This window comes from Trachinotus anak, unplaced genomic scaffold (genome assembly GCF_046630095.1).
Source record: "Trachinotus anak isolate AG129_WGS33_773 ecotype Australia unplaced genomic scaffold, CSIRO_AGI_Tana_v1 ptg000007l, whole genome shotgun sequence".
NCBI classification, from domain to species: Eukaryota; Metazoa; Chordata; class Actinopteri; order Carangiformes; family Carangidae; genus Trachinotus; species Trachinotus anak.
In genome coordinates, this window is record NW_027273858.1 from 18,757,364 (window position 1) to 18,778,985 (window position 21,622).

General features: G+C 40.2%; 1 protein-coding gene across 3 annotated transcripts; it reads left to right on the forward strand.

Annotated features, from left to right (window-relative positions):
- Window positions 1-240: 240 nt before the first annotated feature.
- On the forward strand, window positions 241-21,402 carry LOC139623187 (CSC1-like protein 2). 3 transcript variants are annotated; one of them, XM_071481215.1, is made up of 24 exons: window positions 241-572; window positions 6,916-7,131; window positions 7,394-7,473; window positions 9,596-9,637; window positions 10,794-10,884; window positions 11,013-11,050; window positions 11,181-11,323; window positions 12,314-12,365; window positions 12,504-12,612; window positions 12,700-12,770; window positions 13,330-13,410; window positions 13,565-13,688; window positions 14,616-14,749; window positions 14,875-15,012; window positions 15,215-15,368; window positions 15,569-15,675; window positions 15,801-15,887; window positions 15,986-16,051; window positions 16,297-16,459; window positions 16,804-16,909; window positions 17,089-17,256; window positions 17,394-17,509; window positions 17,616-17,687; window positions 18,270-21,402. In XM_071481215.1, the coding sequence occupies exons 2-24, from the start codon at window positions 6,964-6,966 to the stop codon at window positions 18,447-18,449; spliced, it is 2,490 nt and encodes an 829-aa protein (XP_071337316.1). In that variant the 5' UTR covers window positions 241-572; window positions 6,916-6,963; the 3' UTR covers window positions 18,450-21,402. The 3 variants fall into 3 exon arrangements, with proteins under 3 accessions (XP_071337316.1, XP_071337314.1, XP_071337317.1); XM_071481213.1 differs by having other exon boundaries at window positions 434-572; window positions 17,610-17,687; XM_071481216.1 differs by lacking the exon at window positions 9,596-9,637 and having other exon boundaries at window positions 434-572; window positions 17,610-17,687.
- Window positions 21,403-21,622: the final 220 nt, after the last annotated feature.

Sequence of the window (21,622 nt, forward strand, 5' to 3'; positions counted from 1 at the left end):
CTTTGTAATAAACCTTTTTATATACAAGCAAGACGGTGTCAGCGGAGTTTCCTTCATCATTTTCACATCATCGCTGTTTAAGAAACAACAATATTAGCACAGACATAAAGTTGCGTGTACTTCCACGTTGTAACTGTGTGACAGAGGCAGCGGCGGCTGCAGACATGCGTGAACTGGGCTATACAGCCTTAAGAGACTGTGCGCGCTCCCGCGGACGGCAGTCACCTTTTTGCAGACAGCCTCTTTCAGGCACGACACTTGCGCCTGCCGGAGGACTGGTCGGGTAGGCAGGAGTTGTTCAACCGGCTGACAGACACATCCGAGGCAGCGGAGAGCTGTCTGTCACTGCTAACAGTTTGACCGAAGGACTCACTAACTCCATTTGCCTAGCTTTAGTGTCGTGGACGGGGAGATTCAGCGAAACCCATTTTGATGCGGGAATTAGTTCCCAGCCTCCACCTGTTATTTGCTACACCGAGGGGCTAAGTTAGCTAACGTCAACGTTACGGCTGACTTCTAGCTCACATTAGCTAATTGTGACAGTTTCTGCCCCTGCTGCGTATCATAGTCAGGTAAGTTGGCTTTCTTACCAGATGAGCACTGTTTTTATCGGTGTTTCACGACAGTCGTGTTGGTTGTTTGTCAGTTGTGGCGGCTAACTGCCATAACCATGCACTGCTGCCGGTGGAGTCACTGGTTGTTAGAACAATAAACGAGTAAACATCCCGTTACCATTAGCGGTAGGCTAACGCTGAAGAGCTTCAGTCAGCTCATCGCAATGTGACATGGTTTTCATCATTCATGCGAGTTGTTCTCAATAAACAGAAGCAGGTTTGTCAGTCGTGTGGATTCGTGTATTGTTCTGAATTAGGAGACTGTGACATTAACGATTATTGTATATTGTTTTTCTCCCTCAAGCCGCAAACATCGGATAAAGTTCGCCTGCTGGTACTCATCAGACCCGGGGATGTTCAGCTTGTTGTTAGTGATAATACTGCGCTGTTCATGTAGATCAATTAGGGCGAGACGTCAGTATATTTTTAAAATAACTTTGAAGACTGGACCTCCATAATGCTTGGGAGAGTCTATGCATGGACGTTAGGATACTGGAAACGATATTAGACAATGCAGTAGTCGTGCTTGGCTGTATTGACACACCTTAAATTAAACAGCGAAACCTCAGCAATTCCTAACATATCTCAGCTGTCTAGCTAATGCTAGTGGTTGAACAATGCTGGATTAAGAGAATCTCTTTGACAGTAATAGGTTAAACTGTGATTGTTCACTTACGTATGCTTCATCGTGGACTAGTCACAGCTTGGCTGTGACAGTTAATGCCCTGAGTGTTTCTTTGTGCATAGCCCATAAAGGGATAAACATGAGCTGGCTGCTAGCAGTCTTAATATTGTTCATCAGCCATACTGTGGCCTAGTGACATTGAAGAATATTCATGGGAAACGTTTCAAGGAAAAGTATGAGTCTGACATACCTCTGCATTTACCCATTTTACACAAGATAAAAAAATTCCAATACAGAAGTGCCTCACCAGCCTCACTAGCTTCACATCTTACGGAATGATGAGGGTATTTGTGCGTTTCCAACATTGATAATGTTTTTTTTCATTTACCATGCTAAAAGCAATGGTTGCCTATTTGCAATTTGATAAATTTTTGTGGCGTCAGTCAATCATTGCATCTATAACCGTGAAACAGACAAGTGCCCATCACCAGCTGAATGAAAAATTATGTCTTGAAATTGCCTGATTAGTTTAACTACTTGCCTAAGCTCAGAACTTATAATGGCAGTGAAATGGATGATACAAATGAGCTCTTTACATTACACTAAGCCTCAGATTACTTTATATACCACTGAAGCAATTAATTGATTGAATCACTGCACTTGTTTGTAGTCATTTAGTCTTCAGCTCAGGCTTCCATTTACAATCAAAAGAATGGCTGGAACACAGACCACAGTCTTTTGATGGTAGACCTCAATCACAATAGTAAGATTACTTTTACAGAGATAACGTAATTCATTGGATTTATCAAGTGAGTAAGACTCTGTGTTGCTGATTTTAGATGAGAAGCTAGTTGCACTTGTGTTCTATTCAGTATAATAGTATTTCCTCTTTTAGCGCTAACTTTATTTTGGTGTCCATCCAATCTTAATTTTGGTATGCTATCTGTATTGTTGAATTTATTTCAGTATAAAATATTTTTGACTAATAAATACTGATTATGTTCATATGAATCTGTGTCAGCAGGGAAATATGTCTTATTTGAACTTCAACATTTAACATTTTTCGTCATTTCCTTGTTTTGTATTATATGTAGTCTTAACATACATGCTGTGACATGATAATGAAATGGTACTCTGACACCATCATTATCTGTGATAATGAAAACTTAAGCACCAGGCGATTGTTAATTATTTACTGCCTAATAACTACAAGGCTAATATGTCAAATTACCCTAATCAGTCATCAGCATTGTTTGAAAATTCATGCCAAGTTTGATATTATAATAAAGCAGAACGTATGTATATTAAGATATAAAGTATGTTTTTGAATTCCCAAGATTGATTCTATTAGCATATATGCTAAAGTATAATACTGTATGTGTACTGTATATATACAGTACATATATAGTGTGTGTATGTGTGTGTATATATATATATATATATATATATATATATATATCAATCAATCAATCAATCAATTGCTTCAGTGGTATATAAAGTAATCTGAGGCTTAGTGTAATGTAAAGAGCTCATTTGTATATATATATATATATATATATATATATATGGTACATACAGTATTAATACTTTGACATGAAAGTACAGATTGATTACATTTGAATAGATGTTTGTGGAGATTATTAATGTCTACACTGGCCAGTGTCGTTGGCACTCATGGGGTGTGCACTAATTCTTTTTGTGTCAGCGACTCTCAATAACGTGATGATGAAGACTTGATCAGGATGATGCAAATTTATTGAGGTTGGCTTATTAAGGTTAAGTATTTTGTCTTATACAGTACACATGTACTTATGTGTGTTAGGAAAAGAATGTACGATCTCAGACTCTTTACCAGGTTTTGAAACAGCACAAATATCTGTGACTGATATCTTTCGGTTGTTACAGGATGTGAACATCACTGGGGATATATTAGTGGAACTTACTCATAGTCTTTCCTGCAAGCAACATATGATAGTTGGTTGATTTATCCAATCACATCATCATAAATAACATATTGCATTGAAGGTTTCTGGTCATTATCTGGATTCTAAACTAGTGTAAAAGAGTTGAACAAAACCAATTAAATTTACATAGCCACCTAGTCTGTGTCCCTCCTTTGTTACATTTGGTTTTATTTAGTTAGGCAAGAAAGGTGGAGCATCTCAAGTTGACTGGAGACCACTGATAACCAAATTCATAACCCACTGTTGGTATTGCACGATGCCTGTTTAAATATTTGGCTTATGAAGATTAAATAAATAATGACTCACGCACTGAAAGAAAACAGTGCAGGTTTAAAAGCACAAGGTCATCAATATGTGTGCAGTTACAAATTATAGATGGAAAGCATGAGTGTTGTGCAGTTTCAATTTCACACTTATGAGTGAAAAGAGCTACATTATATTATTAGGATGTAATAAACATGCAGCTGCCTTAATGGATCTGAATAGTGCACTGTATTGTATTGTGTTGACTTTTTCTTTTCATCTCTCCTGGTAGACGTTTTGCTCTGATGTTGTTTATCTAACGAAAAACAAAAAGACATATATTATTCCTAACACTCAGACTGACCACATTGTTTTGCCTGCTTAAGCTGTAGAGCAAACGGCAGACTCACTCTAGATTGAGGTTCAAATGGACAAGCATGGGATTTTCTCCCTCACTGCTTTCATCCCTTTATGTTTATTTGTATTTTGAGAATGTGTGCCAGTCCGATGGTACCATGGCAACTAGCATCAGGTGGAAAGGTGGCGCAGTATTTCTGGTCTGCTGAGTCATGCTGTTATCGTACAATGCTGTTTAAAAACATTTTAGACCTTAAAATTAAATTAGTTTTAGTATAAATTAGCTCTAGACATTTGTCTGCAATGCTGGCTGTTATACTAAAGTCATAGAAAATGAAAATGTAATTAGCTGATTTAGTTAGAGATGTAAAATTGGTAGCATATAGGATACGCAAAATACACAAAAACACAGTCCTTGTTTCATCAGGGTGTAATCATATCACAAATATCACATTATTATTTCATATACCGTTCTGCCTTTAAGGTAACAATTTGTTTACAATTCAGAGTTTAGGTAATATTGTTTGTTTTTTGTCTTTTTATACAACTGAGGCTGATTACAAATCTCAGCAGTTAAGAGTGGATTTGATCTCAGAAAACATCAACTTGGTTAAATGTGATACTGTTTGTCCTCAGTTTAATAATGTCAGTCACTATTTGTATGCGCTTGTTTGCTGTCAGGAGTCATGGTCCAAATTTCTGTGTCACACATTTAATGGCATTTTGAAAAGGCAACATGGCTTCCTGTTTTGCTTGGATCCGGCATGTGCACAAGGACATGCTGTGGTGTGCATGCCATATTTAAGAATATCGGCTTTGTGAATATTCTGTGAAGATTGAAATGCACTCAACATGTTTGTAAGACCTTAATAACACACACAGTGTGTCTTGGTGAGAAACACTGTATGTAAATAGAACTTTTGTTTGTTTAAAAGAAAACCCCACAGTGCACCTTAAACAGAAACAGCAGGTAAACAAATTCAAGGCAAATCACAATTTGTGAACAAAATACCAGGGCCGGTTAATGTAATCCTGTTATAAATACCACCTTAAAAAAAACTTTAAATGCTCAATTTTTGAATCAAAGAACTGTTGACTCAGTTCTACTCTGCTAATCAGTTATAGGCTTTTAGCACTGTTGCATTGTATTTTGTATTGCATTGTGTTTTTGTTGTTGTGTCCAACACCTTTAGATTAAAAGCAAATACAGATGGCATAATGTGAGAAATGTGTAACAGATATATACATATATACAAGCAACCCAATGACATCCAAGAACTTTTACTTTGGCACTGACATTGCAGCCAAGAGGTGGGCTCATTGTGTCTTAAGTAACATCTGTAACTTAGGTGTTAAATGAAGTTGTTTTTGATGTATGTTTCGGCCCTTCTTAAGATGTTGGTGTTGAATCTTAAAACAGCTGGAACTGTGGCGATGGGTCCAGGATCTGCAGCAGCGTTGCTGAGGACATAGGGGGGTATGTTGTGTCCTCCTTGGGTTGAGACCGGGCCATTTGAACCCTGTAGTCTCTATCGGCTTATTGTTCAGCTCTGGCTGCGTCCCTCTCCACTGATGTCACAACATTCCAGGGAGAGGATAAATGAGTTAGTGTTAGGGCAGATGAGCAGCATCGTGAATGCTGCTGGTAATAGTGGGTCGAAGGGCACAAGTATAGCACTGCAACTGTGCAAACACACTTGCCAGCGCTCTCTAGAACGCCTACACGCCTTCTCCAGCTCTTTGTTCAGTCTGTGTGAAATACGACACCTTTTAAAACGTGATAGCTTGTAGATCAGGATATAGTTGTTTTGTACCTTCAGGGCTACTGTATAGGATGCTTATATTGTTGTGTCATCAGATGATAACAGATATTGATTGGGTGGCTAGTGTTTTATCTAAGTGATACTCTTGCCCTGCCCCTCATATATTGTTGTGGAGTTTAAATGGTCATCTAAATCTGTTTCCTGACTGAGACCATCCCCGTCTGTGTCGATGAATCTGGACCCTAGTGTCATCAAGATTTCACACTTTATGTGTGCTGTGTGCTGCGCCAGGAGAAAGGATTGTCTGGGCTTACTCAGGATGATGGATACATTTGTCATGACTCATTATCCCTCATACACTATTCATGTTTTCTCAAATGTTTCCATCACTGGCCTTTAGCTAGCTTATTAGGACAACTGCTTGTTGTTTCTTCCTGAAATGCATGAGAGACTAGAAGGAAGAAAGTAAAGTAACAAAATATAAAGGTTGCTAATGTGATGCTTATCCGAACAGGCCACGTCTGGTAAATCTGACTTGTCAGGGTTAGACACACCCTACTCCTAAACCGGCATTGGGAGATAAATGACACAATGTAATGAGAAAGGTTTCTCTAAATTTTCTGCAGCTTTTAGCTCATTGCTTTGGTCCTCTGACCCAGATATTCTCATCAAAGCCCAAGGCATGTCTGTAAACAAGCACAGGAAAGCTTAGGGTATGCTATCTGCCTGAGGAGAAAACGAAGGATGTAACCACTGAAGAAAGTTGAACATCTTGAACGCTTAAGACACAGATATTTATTCAGGTGTTGGCAGACCGATTCAGAGTGAATATTGGACTTTGAAATTTGTCATTTTGCTAACACCATGTCTCCAGTGGGATGCTGGTGTTGCTTTCTGTCTACTGACTAGAGACAGGAATTGCTGGTTAATAATGTGACGGCCTCAGTACTGTGACGTCTTTGTGTTCAGAATATAAATTTCCACTATCATTTTATTACAGTTATTTCTGGTCAGTCCAGAGCAGCAAAGTTAACTATGTGTCATTGGCACATATATTGGCCGTGAAGAAGGAATAGAAAGTGCATAGTAATTTAAAACAAGCAGATTTCAGTCGTCATGCATGTGGTCAAAAGCAACAGCAGAGCATGTGAGTAATAACGAGACAAATGTCAGCCGCAGTAGGGGACAGACAATTTAAGTTTCCACTTATTTCCATCTTCTCTGAATTTCTGTCTTCTTATTGGAAAAGGGTACTCTTCAGAATTTGTACAGCATGACCACTATGGCTCAAATGGAATAGTAATAATCATCATACCTAGTGTTATAACACTTTTGCCTCTTCTTTACAGGTTGCCAACATGCTGCAGTGAGTGGGGCACTGAGTGTTGATATTAATAATGGCACTGATTGAAGCAGAATGTTCTGCTCCAGGGGGCTGCCCGACGCTTCTGCCCAATCTCACCAGGGACTACTGTTACTCGGCCCGAATTCGCAGCACAGTACTCCAGGGCTTGCCTTTTGGGGGAGTACCAACTGTCCTAGCCCTTGATTTTATGTGCTTCTTGGTGAGTCTTTGTCTGTCAAATGTTACCCCAGCTGATGAGTATATTTTTGCACCATTCATCAAAATATCTTAGACATGACGCAGTGCTAGCTCTTCCTTTTTTCTGTTTTCTTCATTACTCTCAGATCTGATGTGAAATACTTCCAGGAATTTGTTTTAAATGATGAACACCTTCGAGCAGTTGTGTAACTTTTGTTCAGTAGGTTTCTGTAATGTAAATAAAGGAACTGGAGGTGTTGACAGCCACTGTTTTGCACTTATAGGTGCTGCTGTTTGTGTTCTCCTTCTTGAGAAAAGTAGCATGGGACTACGGGCGCCTTGCTTTGGTGACCGATGCCGACAGGTAATTAGAGCACATTGTACCAGACTGGAAAGTCCAATATCAAATCATTTTGACTTGTTATGACATGTAAAATAATAACATTATGCCCAACATGCACTAATATATTAACTATTGTTGAAATTTGATATGTTAACATCACAATTTCTTTATACAAGTAACAGGTGCTGATTGCATAGTAGTGGTTGATGGCTAATATTTGGTAGATTCTATTATCCAAAGTTAACTTTTGGCACGCAGTCAAAATGATGCTAACCTAAATTACCTTCCAAAAAGATTTTCCTGCTTAAATTATCAGTTGAACATTTTTCTTAGGAGTGTCAATCATTATTTTGTGCATTGTCTCAGATAAAACAACTTCAGAAGATGTATTAATGCAAAAAAAACATCTTGGTAGAGAGCTGTGTATCAGAAATGATCTCCGTCCATACTAACATGCCTAAAAGCACATGTCACATGACCATTCGTGAACACTGGGCCTACGTGTGCTGGTGTAAACAAAAAGGAGAATGTCAACTCTGAAGTTGGTTAGTTGCAGAAAATACTACAAATGAGGAACAGCAGAGGCAGTTCTGTCTTTTATAAAATGCCAAATTTTACCTGCACAACAGCTGCCAAGATCAGCAATACTTGTAACTCATTATCCATGTTGCATTCACCAGTTTTCAAACTTTAAAAGGGACCAGCAGTGTTTCCAAAGGTCTGCATTTTAGGGGCTCAAAAACTCAGAGTAGTGTGGAAGTCAGGTGTAAATGTAGCAAAAGTGATAAGTTTTAAAACTGAAATGAGTTAGTGTGGATGAAGCCTTAGCTGCTGCTGTGAGCTGCCTATAGTCAGAAAGTGTTTGGTGGCCAATAGGGGCAAAATGTGACAGAAGCTTAACACTAAAGGGTGCCTGTGGCAGTCGGCATTCAGATGGTAGTGTCTCAGAGGGTACCAGCCATTGTGGCTCTCGACCCTTATTGATTTCTCTGCCAAAGACAGATTTGATCAGAATCTGGCTCTTGTTGGCTGTTCATTCTGCATGTAAGTTCACACTGAAAAATCCTGAATTCTTGATCAGAGGGTGGAGCTACGTAGTTTGCGACAGAAGCAGACATCACAAGGATGGTGCTCCAGACAGGAAGTCACCGTCAGCAGTTTTCCTTTTAATAGCAATAAAGCACACTGACATTTTCATGCTTTGTGACTTGTTAAATTGTTTGTTTACTTTGAAATAGAAAGGCCAGGCTGCAGTTGGAATAAACCTGAAATGGGGCAAGAAACAAATGATTAGTAACTAATCTATTTAAAAATCTGTTTAGATTTTTCCATTTTCCAGACCACTTTAAAACCACTATCTGCACCTAAGCCCCATACACTGTAGTTCCTCACTATTGTATGATGATACCCTACCAGATATATTGGGATAATTTGAGATTGATGTCTGCACACTGATCAAATTAGGAGAAATTGTGGAAGCAAGGGCTGATTCAACTGCTTCTTTTAAACTGCTACACAGTGAGATGAATCAAAAGGACCGATCAAAATTGGGAGAGAGGGAGATGAGACATTGCTACAGACCTATTTGACTGTGAACCCTGAAAATTACATGACACAGTGCTCCATCACCTACATCCCCCTGCTGTGTTTGTGTGATGTTGCAGCTACACTATTTTTGCAGCTGCATGTGAGCAGAGAATGGGGCTGCAGCATGGTGGGAGGATGGGAGGGGGGTGGCAGCATGGGACACTTTTGTAACACACAGGAAATGTAGTTTGTTGTCTCATGACCCTGTGCTGACTTGAAATCCGACTTTTTAAATTCTGAAAAGCGAGTGTTCCCTTACCAGGAAACATGGTTAGTCTTCTGAACATGGGGTATAAGGTTGATGTGTCTGCTGTTCCAGCGTCATAAGCAGTGACTCTCAATCCAAATGAATGAAAAGATTATTATCAAAAAATAGGCCATAAATGCAATTATCTGGCTGGATAATGTATACCAGAATGAACAGAAACCTTCATTTGTATGCTTGTGGTGTAATATGCTCTCCCAGATTTTCTTTGAACCAGCACCCGTACTGGCCAACAGGGCCATTTCCTCTTAACTGAGCTGAATAGCTTTGTTTTGCTTCTCCTTTTACCAGACGAATGGATCAACGGTACAGTCGCCTGGATGATCGGGAATAGTATGTTATTTCTCCATATTGTAGACTCACCGCCATTTTCTTCTCTCCTTTCCTCTCTCTGTAGTTAACCTAACTCGTAACTCTTGTCCACTCTGCCCAGGCCGCCGTGGGTTTCAGTCTGTTTTTCACTCTTGATGGTTTAGTTTTTTTTTCTTCCTTCTCCAGGCGTTTCCCAGTGCCAGACTCCTAATTATTCTCCCTCTCCTTGCCACTCTTGTACTTCTGCTGTTGGGTGTCCCTGTCCTCTCTCACCACCCTAATCAGATCTGTGTGTGCTAATCTGTGTATTGACCTCTTTATGAAGCAGAGACTTCTTCTGTCTGAGCGCGCCGCATGAGCTGCACAGACAGGATGCTTACAGGGAGAGGTAACGCTTCCCTGATCTGTGGTTGTTCATAGACAGGCCCTAACATGGTGCATCTAGAGTATATCCTGTCTGCTAGAGCTGAGATGAGCCTTTCCTACTTCTCACAGGAATGTGGGTGAGGAGGACTCATGGTGGCTTAGAACCACAGGCTCTCTCCTCAGTCCATTAAACATCTCTTAGAGCCCTGGCTGACATCATCCTCTCCTGTAGTAGTCAACACTGAACCAATGCTGGGATTCCATTAGAGTCTGGCGCCTCCTCATATTTTCCAGTTAGATATACATTGAATTGACATGAACTCCTGGGGAGTGAAATCTAAAGTGTATACAGTAAATAATAAGGTCTTGATGCTGTAATATGTCCAGGAGAACCCATAGCTCTGCTGGAATCATTCAGATCTGCCTCTTGATGATCACTGGGTTTGTGTTGTCTTCTTGGTGAATACTCTTTTGAGTAGAGCTCTGCCTTCTGTCTTTATCACAACCTTTACCCCGACAGTGATGATGTAAAGTAGGCAACTTACTCCTAATGCTGCCTGAAATGTGGCTGCAGAGAGTGTTCCTGTGGTTGACTAGGTTTACCAACCCAAATCCTGTGTGGAGCCCACGCAGAGTAAACTCTCTTCAGTCCATTTCAGGGCGTGTGTGTTTTGTCTTGTCAACTTTCCATACTGATGGTAATCCCACTTTCACAAAGCGCAAATAACTAACATCCCCTTGTGGTACATACTGATGTTTGGGAGTTGTGTAACATCATGCAAATACAATGTGTTGTGTTTTCTGCATACAGTGTGGCCTCTGCCATGACATCAGAGACGCCTGAACGCTATGAAAGGCTCACCTCAGTTTCCAGTTCTGTGGACATTGATCAGAGAGACACAGTAAGTGTGTTATTGTTGTTATAGAATGAAATAAGATGTTTGTTCATACAGTAGTTTTCACATGCTACTGTATGTTGCATGTGAAAACTGTTACAACACCTTCAGCTCTCTGCTGTCTTCTTTCTCAGGGTTTCTGCTCCTGGCTCACTGCTATCTTCCGCATCAAGTGAGTCAAGCTACTTGCAGCATTTTGGAAATCAGACACATTGGTGTAATGCTGATTTAATGGATATTATATTTTTTCTGCTCTGAGTTGCTCTTAAATAGTTGACTTTGTTGGTGTGTTTTCTCTGTAGGGATGAAGAGATAAGGGAGAAGTGTGGTGAGGATGCAGTGCACTACTTGTCCTTTCAGCGCCACATCATTGGCCTGCTGGTAGTGGTGGGCGTGCTCTCTGTGGGCATCATCTTGCCCGTTAACTTCTCGGGAAACCTGCTAGGTGAGTTTATTAGAATTAACTACCAGTAGATCCTTGTATGTTTGTTTTAGCTAGTTTTATTTTTTCTTTTTGATTCTGATTTTGATTTTCTTTTGTTCTTCTTTTCTTCCTCCTGTTTTCTTCTTGTCTGCCTTTGTGCTTTTTCTATCTTCTGAATAAAATTGCCTTCCCATGAATGAAAGTATACAAAACTTTGCAAACTTCTCTAGCACGTAAACCCCAAAAACTTTTCTAATCATGTACACAGCTGTATAACCTACAGCACTGTGTTCTGTAAAATGGATTGGATACTGACAAGTCTGAGAATTTGCACATCCAAAAACAAATTTTATTCCTTTTTGCCTGGAACGCAACAGTGTGTCCAGCCCTATAACCTGGAATATCCCTGACTGTCTGACTGATCATATTTCTGTCATTTGTCAGCCGAATGCCTCGTCACTGAGTTGGAGTTCCTGGTGGTTAAAGGTTTTATTGGGGGGGTGCTTAGAGCCTGAAGTGGTGCCACCTTAGCTGTTGTATGGATTTTTTTTGCAAACAAGACTAGGTATAAATCTGGTATATGGCTGCAGTCTACTGACCCTGCTCTGGTTTCCTGGCTGATGGGAACTGTAGGGAAGCAGAGGAGCACTTCCAATTCACTGAGCCTCACCTCCACTACAGCAAATAAACTCCTTTTTAATTTGTCAGAAGTCGCAGTTATAAAATCAGGATTTGACCATAGGTGGTCCAGCCATACACTAGGTTTTGACCTCGTCTTGGTTTTCTGTGTGACTAAATGGTTCAACATGGAGCCTGGGTGCTGTACTCCTGCCTGCTGCTATAATTGTGTGAAAACCTTCTGTGAAAGCATACTTTTCATTCTGTGTAAATGAGAAACTACTTTAACAAAATGTCCTTTTACTTTGCTACCAAAATAAACCATGTTCTGCATTCCTTGCTGTATTGTGTGCAGTGCAATACAATGTAATACAATACATTATTTCTTTACAGAAAATAACGCCTATAGTTTTGGGAGAACCACTATAGCCAATTTGGGTGCGGAGTGAGTAGTTCTTTTACCTTGACTTTATTTAGCGTATACTCTATTCAAAAGCTTTGTGTTTTACTGTTGAAGTGCACTGTTGCACCATTATTCTTTCTAACCCTCTCATTAAACCCTTTCTACCCTTTATTTCCCTAGTAATACACTACTGTGGCTACACACCATCTTCGCATTTTTTTACCTGTTACTGACGGTGTATAGCATGAGACGGCACACATCCAAGATGCACTACAAGGAGGATGACCTGGTGGGTGGCATACTTTCAGAAAATCCACTTTTGGACACATGAATGAATGTTGTTGGTAATTACTTCCATTTCTTTATTTCTATGCAGGTAAAACGCACTTTATTTGTCAATGGAATCTCCAAATATGCAGAAGAGACAGAGATAAAGCAACACTTTGAGTAAGCACTTGTGTCCCAGCTCCACAGTTAATATCCCACAAAGCTTAAATCTGTATTCTTATAAATAGGTTGCACTGCACTGTTATCATGGGTTTTAACTGTGCAGTAACTGTATTAAGGTGTATGAGAGCCATGCCTTTTCTTGTTAAAAGCAGCTGTTTTGTCCTCGTCATTATGGCTTGGATCAGACAATGACAGGCCTATATGTGTAATTGTCTGTAATAGAAGCCAGATGAGCAGGATTATGCAAGTCATGTGTCAAGACCAAGGAACGGGGTGGGGGTTGTTTGGCTCAACTCCTACTCGGCCAAATAGTAATTTTCTTTTTTTTTCTTATTTTTGCTCCTGCTCTGCCAAAACCCCTCCACAATTGAGCCCCCCCCCGCTTCACCTTTTTTGGTCTTGCCAGTGATATTACAATGTGGTACAGAGATGTCATTTACTGTAAATACACTGCTCTTGTTGTCAAGAATATGTAAGTATTGAGCTTTGTGTACATTTGTACTTCTGTAAATGTATCCAGTCTTTCACCTTCTCCCTCCCTGTCCCTCTCTCATAGGCATGCATATGAAAACTGCACTGTACTGGAAGCTCGGATCTGTTACGATGTGGCCAGGCTGATGTATCTTAACTCTGAAAGGTAACAAATGTTTTAACCGTAAGTGTATGAGTGTGTGTTTGCCCTTTCATAGCTTTATGAAGCATATTTGTGTAATGTCGTATTGGCTCCAGGACAGGAGCATGTTTCACTGAAATAGTTCTACAGTCTGACACAGCTGTTGTTTTGTATGCAGGAAGAAGGCAGAGCGCAACAAGAAATTCTTCCTTGACCTGCAGGCCAAGGAGCATATTACCACCATGATCAATCCAAAGCCCTGTGGACACCTTTGCTGTTGCATCATCAAAGGCTGTGAGCAGGTCAGACTAACTACTTTATCTCAGAATAACACACTCCTAAAACCTGTTTACAAGCTGATACTAACAACATTTTTGAGGGGAAGATAAAGAAGACATCCATCTGATTTTTGATTCATGGAGAAGCAGGGCTAAGCAGGAAAAAAAATTTATGTACCATGCTGGCACCTGATCCTAGAACAGCCACAAAAAAACAAAAAAAACCCCACACATTTTCACTAATAAATGATATTAACAGATTAACAGATAGTGACAGACAAGGCAAGTGTAGCTAAGCTATGGCTGTTACTCACACATCCATTACTAATAACAGGTAAGTGCAAACATTATATTCCATTGCTATCATTCCTGTTTAAACAAGTATGGTGAGGACTACACCTAAATGGACAAACAACAACATCAGTACAGTTTGACATGCAATACGGGCCATCGCTCAAAAACCTTGATGGTAACATCTTGCATACATTACCACTGTCACCTTGTCCCTGGTTAGCCATTCAATGTTGTATTCATATGGGGACCCCATATTTTCCAAAATACTTCCTTCCTGTTGTTCACTTTAAAAATTAATTGTTCATAGTTGGCTATTTTGGTCATTTCTCTCCAACATGGGTTAAAAGATTAAATTGATACTTGTTGATATAAATGATCACCAAATTAACTAACTCCACAAAGTTGTTAAGTCATCCCAGAAGCTTTCTGGGATCATGGACGTAAAAAGTACTGGTAGTGTTGGTTTCTGCATTCAGTAAGTGTAGTGATTTGTTTTGTTTCATTTAAAGAGGCAAGTTCTAGTTTGATATTTAGTTTTATACTTAAAACTCATCCTGAATTTAACCCTATGTATTAAATTATATTTACCATTACTGTAATGCAAGGTAATGTCAATTAGGATCATAAACTCTAACTAAATGTTAATGTCCTTCACAGGAGGAGGCAGTGAGTTACTACACCAAGCTGGAGGGACAACTGAAAGACGACTACAGGAAAGAGAGAGAAAAGGTCAACAGGAAGCCTTTAGGAATGGCCTTTGTCACCTTTCAGAATGAGTCCATCACTGCCATGTAAGTATATTCACACACTGTAAAATAAGTGAATGTGTATCTAAGAGATCGTTTTCAAATTGGCTTATTACAAACCTCTTGGCCCAGACTCAACATGTGTCGTTTGCGTGGCTTTTTGCTCTCAGAATTTTGAAGGACTTCAATGCTTGCAAGTGTCAGGGCTGCCAATGCCGTCGGGAACCCAAGAGCTCTCAGTTCAGCGCCAAATTGCACACACACAACTGGACTGTCAGCTACGCTCCGGATCCACAAAATGTCTATTGGTAAGAACACATTCAAATCACATTCTTTCTTAATATCATGCTGAGTTATAATTGAACTTCAATTCACTTAGAAGAGACTTTCTCACACCAGATGAAAAAACTGGTTTTTGAGCTGCAGTATCAGTTTACTGGCCAGCTGTATCCATAACTGTGGGTCATCACCCAGTGTCAGTCTAACCGCTACATGACCTTTATCCCACAGGGAGCATCTGTCAGTGGGAGGATTCTCCTGGTGGATCCGCTGCTTGATCATCAACTGTGTCCTCTTCATCCTCCTGTTCTTCCTCACCACCCCAGCCATCATCATCTCCACCATGGACAAGTTCAATGTCACCAAACCAGTGGAGTACCTTAATGTAAGCGTTCAAAGTTCAGTTCAGGCATCTGTGTCATTACCATACTGAAGCAAAGAATCATTGAAAGAGACACTGAAGGAGAAGAAAATATGAACTCTTAACAGCGTTAAGTCAGAATCACCACAAGTCAGCATGCACAGGAATTCGCCACTTTTGTTCTTTGACCCAACGTGTCTATGTCTTTTTGATCTGTTTTCCAGAATCCAATCATCACCCAGTTCTTCCCCACCCTCCTTCTGTGGTCCTTCTCTGCATTACTTCCTACTATTGTGTACTACTCTGCCTTCTTCGAAGCCCACTGGACCCGGTATGAGTCACACTTTCTGCAGTCAGTAGTGTAGCATATTCAGAGTCCTGTTGTCTTATACCCGATTCTGGTTGGTGTGTTGTATCTGTTTATAACATGTGCAAATATTTCATTTGGTCTTGTAGCTCAGGAGAGAACAGGACCACAATGCATAAGTGCTACACTTTCTTGATCTTCATGGTCCTGTTGCTGCCCTCCCTAGGACTCAGCAGGTATAGCACATGCTTTTATTTATCCCCTCCAATACGACTTAATTTAAAGTTATACATTAGTTCATTTTGTCTGATTCCACTCTCTTGTATCTCTGCAGTTTGGATGTGTTCTTCCGATGGCTTTTTGACAGAAGATTCTTGGCAGATGCTGCAGTGAGATTTGAGTAAGTGGCAGAATTTTATGGATGTCTGAGTACAACTCTGTGTCAGTCGGCACAAAACAGAACAGGCTGTAAATATACTGTGTCAACAGTCCAGTTTGTTTGTATTTTGAAAATTCATTAATTCAGTCTTTTAGACCACAGCAAGGTCTCATATACTGTAGTTGAATTAATAATTGCTTCTGCAATAATGTGTTTTCAAACTTCTTCGGTCTTTAGTGATAATGATCTTTTTCTTTGCTCTTTAGGTGTGTGTTCCTTCCTGACAATGGAGCCTTCTTCGTGAACTATGTCATTGCGTCTGCATTCATTGGAAATGCCATGGACCTGCTGAGGATCCCCGGTCTTCTCATGTACATGATCCGCCTCTGCCTGGCTCGCTCTGCAGCCGAGCGGAGGAATGTCAAGAGGGTTAGTCCCTGATCTGGTTGCCAAGTTTAAATCACTCATGGGTCCACGTGAAATATATTAGTTTAAGACTTAATAGCTCGATATAAATGACTTCTTACATGAACATCTACTCTGAAACTGAATGGGAAAGTAATGGTTTCCTTGTTGTGTGCATGAAAAAGCCAATTAAGCAGCTCAATATCAGAAAGCCAAGACTTAATTTCGTAATAAATGAGAATCTCTGCTATGATTTAAGTTGGAAATGTTTTTCATTAGGTTAATCAGCTACATGTGATGCAGATTTTGAAATTAGGGTGTTTTAGATTTTCAATTTTCTTTAATATCCAGTCATTGTGTCTCCATAGCACCAAGCCTATGAGTTCCAGTTTGGGGCAGCTTATGCCTGGATGATGTGTGTCTTCACTGTGGTTATGACCTACAGCATCACCTGCCCAATCATCGTCCCTTTTGGTGAGTGCTACAGTTTAGTATCCCTGCTGTGTTACTGCTGTTTCACATCATGATAGTGTGCTGATTAAATGACTGCAGGGGAAACATACAGAGGCCAGGCAGTGGTTCTGTTCTTTACACAGAAGCTTATCAGCAGGGCTAATGGGATTACTTCCACTGATTGTCTTGTCTCTGTGCAGGGCTAATGTACATGCTGCTGAAACACCTAGCAGACAGGTACAACATGTACTACGCCTATCTGCCATCCAAACTGGACAAGAAGATCCACTCTGGAGCCGTCAACCAAGTAGTGGCTGCTCCTATTCTCTGTCTCTTTTGGCTTCTGTTCTTCTCCACTGTTCGCTCGGGTAAGAAGAGGACTCCATCTGCAGGCCACTGATGTCCTAACACATACCCAGATTTATTTACAGTATATCTGCCGCTGTGACGCACAAGCACATATTAAACTAGTGTCCCTCCCTCTCTCCCTCCTTTCTTCCCCCAGGGTTTTCAGCTGCAACGTCCACGTTCACGTTCATAGTTTTGATCATCACAATCATTGTCTGCCTCTCCCACGTCTGCTTTGGACATTTTAAATATCTCAGTGCTCACAACTACAAGGTAACCAAATATTCACCCCCTGTTTGTTTTCTGAATTCTCCGTGCCAGTATTTCACACCAGCTTTATGTTCAGGTGCTTATGTTAAATGTGTGTTTTCAGTCCCAGATTGACACCCAGGAGACTGATGGATTGGAGAATGGACGTCCAGTGTGCATGTCTGCAGCTAACAGGGCAGCAGTATGTATTCAATCATGTTTATTTAATATGAGCATGTGCCTCAATATGAAACAGTGAAAAGAAGCATGAGATGTAATCAAAGCTTGCAGGTGATGGCCATGGGATGGAAAAGAAAGGACAACATGGGTTACACACTTATAGTTCCTATGCAAAAATGACTTAATTTATTAAAGTTTTGACTTGAGCCTTGTCACAAGGCGTGAGGAACAAAGTCAGATATTCATATGTACACAAGAACACAAAAGATAAAAGAAGCTAGAAAAAGGAAAAAAAGAGATAAAAACAACATGAGGAGGAGTATTAGATATTCTAAACAAGAATTGGTCTGTTTGTAAGATATGCTAATATTTTAACTAATGGGCTTCAACAATATTTTGTAATGAAAAGAAGTATCATTATGAAATGAATTGACTCTAAGGGCGAAAAAATTATGCTTTTGGTTTGTTGTCGATAGCCAGAAAAGAAAAATGCAGGACGTGTCAGAATCCATAGAAACAACCTTTTGTTGTAAGATCTTATTCTGAAATATGAGCTTGCATTTAGACTTTAACTTTCTATTTCATTTCATTTTCTCCCCCACAGCAAATGTACATTGCTCAGGTACTTCAAGATCCAAATTCGGAGGAGGCTGGTTCAGGCAGTGGCGAGGAGGATGGCCAGGGGTCCTCGCAGGACGAGGAAATAATCAATGTTGAAAATGGCTTGAATGAGGACTTCCAGTCTGGTGAGGACAGCCTCATTGATAATGAAGTGCACCAGTGATACTGCCTGGAACTGAAAAAAATCCCCTAAGTTAACTTGAGGAGTGCACTGAACATGTGAATTAAACTAGGAACTGAACCAACAGTTCTCCAAAGCATCTCAACCTCCATCGAGGGACTTCACACTAACATAAGCACACTGTCTACTAAGGATTAAATGGATTGTTGCTCAAGGACTCTTGCGTTTCCTTCACTGGGTCTCGTCAAACCACATCTTCTGTGTACCTGCAGAAGGGATGTACACTGACAATGTAAGGGCAGCAACATCTTCCTGCTCCAATGTAGCCGAGGCACACCCTGAAACACTGCATATGGACCCATGGAAGAAAGACACTAATGCACAAATGAACATTTTTTGCCTTGTCTTGTAAGGGGAGTGATATTCTGTCTGTGTTTCCTTAACATTATTGCACTTCAAAGAGAGGACCTGTCCGATAAGTTCGAGTTTCACTAAGGTACTGTAGTACAGCATGCCTTCAAATGCAAAGGGTGGAGGGATTTTCCCATAATCCTTTGCCAGTATCTCTAATTGTCTGCACTAGATGCTTCCCCTGAGTAAGCAGCTTAGAGAGGAGAGCAAGAGAGGAGTTTTCCGCACCAGCAGGTAGCTTGGTCTGTGCAGATTTGGTGGTCTCAAAACAGTTCTTCCAATTCCATAGAAGCCTTTCAAAAATACAAAAGAGAAAAAAAATCAATGCTACTAACACTCCTGGACGCTTTCACCCTGTACAGCTACAAAATTCTAGATTTGTGAAATAACAGTTTTTTTTTTTTTTTTTTTTTTTTACATGGTATTTATTTGTAGGCATGAAATTTTAAATGCTAATAAGCTTGATGCATCCCTAAACTGTGGAAGAGGATAACTCATATCTTGGCACACTACACTGATAATGATCATTTTTGGCGTTCAGTCCCTGAGCCTTTGTTGGTACTGCTGTTGGACTGCTGCTACTGATGCTGCCCCCAGTAGGGGACAATCCTTGCACGGCTGCTGCCGGAGGACTGGAGGCCAAGAGCCTGCAGATCCTTTTGTGTTGCTCAGAGGAAGGAGAGTAAGGCCTTTTGGGGATTTTTCTGAGTCAGTTTCAGATGATACTTATTGTGACTAGTTCTCTTTATCTGTTGTTTTCATTGTCATCTCTTTTTTCCCATATGTTTACGTATGTATGTAGGGATTTTCAAATTAGCATTCAGTTTAGGTGGATACTGCTAGTTTGATGAATGAGCTAACCGATATCTTACCACTCAGCCCTCTGTCAGGTCCTCTTCAATATTTTGTGTAGACACTTCATGGTGTAGGTAGCATATTGTAAGTTCCAGTTGTCATTGAGCATTGTTACAGTTTCCCATTTTTGACATAACTTAGTGCTGAGAACTCAAACTGCACAGTTTTGGTAAATACATATCAAATCTTGGGCTAGTTACACCAGTGGAAGAGGTCCAGTTCTATTTATTGTCATACTCATTTTCAAACTTTGATTTTATGATATTAACACTGTCGCCACCCCCACTCCCCAGCCACCCAATGATAACAAAATGGAAAATATAATCATTATGTTGCTTCACAAGTTGTTAGGAAGTACTTTATGTACGTACATTCCATTTGCAGATCCTCTTACCAGCTCTGTAAGGCCTCTGGCAGAAAAAAAGTGATGCACTACAACATTTTCTCGATCTGCCTCAGCCATACAAAGCAGCTTCTTTTCAGGTTCAGGAACACTCAGACACAAATACCTACTTTAACAAAACACCAAGTAACACATTCTCATATGAAACAGTGCCCACGCAGTTATTACCTTACTCAGGATTTAAGAAGCCTCTTTTTTCTGTACACTGTGAGCTGCCCCATTAAACACAAAGAAGATTGTTGGAAAAGCAAGGCAAAGTACCACTACAGTCTGTCACTGTGGACCAGTTATTATTGGACCATAATATTAAAAAAAATGTGTTATCCAGCTGCTCAGAGAGCCATTGTGGGAAATGTGCACTAATCTTACTTTCACTTATATGACTGACAGAGAAGGGCTCGCCCCATGTGGGTGTGACAACGACAATGGTGAACCCAAACTGTTCCCATAATTTGTCCATGGGTATATTAGCACTACATATGGGTATAATATTATGGTAATAACAAGAGAACTGTCTGACACCATTGAGTCTGGTGCTCTTCTAGTCATGATAAGGTGATTTTATTTTTTATACCTCTTCATTTTTATACCTCTGAGATGTCTTGAAATCTCTGAATGTGTCCTGTCAGAATAACATATACTGTCCAGCTCTGAGGGAGGTGGTTAAAAATCTCATCTGGTCTAACAGCTTCAGTTTTTTAAAACACTGAATGTAGGTTAATTTCACAACTTTCTGGTAAATTGAAAGTGGCTAAAGTAATAATATGATGGCTGTATTTAAACAGCTTTGAAAGGACAGTTAGCTAGCTAACCAGAAGTTGTTTTATACTACAACTAAACTAACTACTGTCCAGTCCCATGTTATGGCTTTCCATTTGAGTACAGATCTACATTTGTCAGTCTGATGGTTGCAGTGATTTCCAGTAGATTTCCAGAAGTCTACGATCCTCGTGATGAATTTTATTATTATCTTCATAAGATCTCGGTATAGACAGCAGGACTCACTGGAAATAAATGCATTGTTTTTGTCATCAACAGTTAAAGACTCTCTAATAGTAATTATCAGCTTGTTTCTACAATGCGTTAACAAAGGGCAGTAAAATGTCTCTGAGTCTCAAAACTGTGCACAGTTAGAATGTGTTTTTGTGCTTTGCCTTTTTTTAGTTTTACATTTTTCTAGATAGGAGGAGTAACAATAGCAGATCTCAGCTTTTGACTGTCTCATTTTTTTCATTCTTTCCAAAGGGCCGTCTGTACAACAGATATATATATATACTGTATATCTGCTTCCCCCCAGCTCTTTGAACAATAAACCTGTATTTAATCGAGTTTCTCAGAGTTTCTATTGTGCAGCAACGACATCTGGAGGAGGAAAGAACACATTTTCCCTCCCACACACGAAAAGTGAAATCAAGCGGCCACTGTTCACTTCAGTTCACTTCAAGGCTGCAGCCTTACTTTATCTGGGTTACTAGGGTGCTGATGAAGGGAGGGAGGGCCGGGGGGGCTGGCAGGGGCGGGGGGTGCAGTTCCCGGTGTCCGACAC

Excerpts from the sequence above, each read along its gene's own strand:
- LOC139623187 (XM_071481213.1), top strand. The coding sequence starts at position 6,964 with ATGGCACTGATTGAAGCAGAATGTTCTGCTCCAGGGGGCTGCCCGACG. Across the intron at positions 12,366-12,503 it reads ATAGCCAATTTGGGTGCGGA|TAATACACTACTGTGGCTAC; the intron begins GTGAGTAGTTCT and ends TTATTTCCCTAG. Across the intron at positions 13,411-13,564 it reads ATGTATCTTAACTCTGAAAG|GAAGAAGGCAGAGCGCAACA; the intron begins GTAACAAATGTT and ends TTTTGTATGCAG.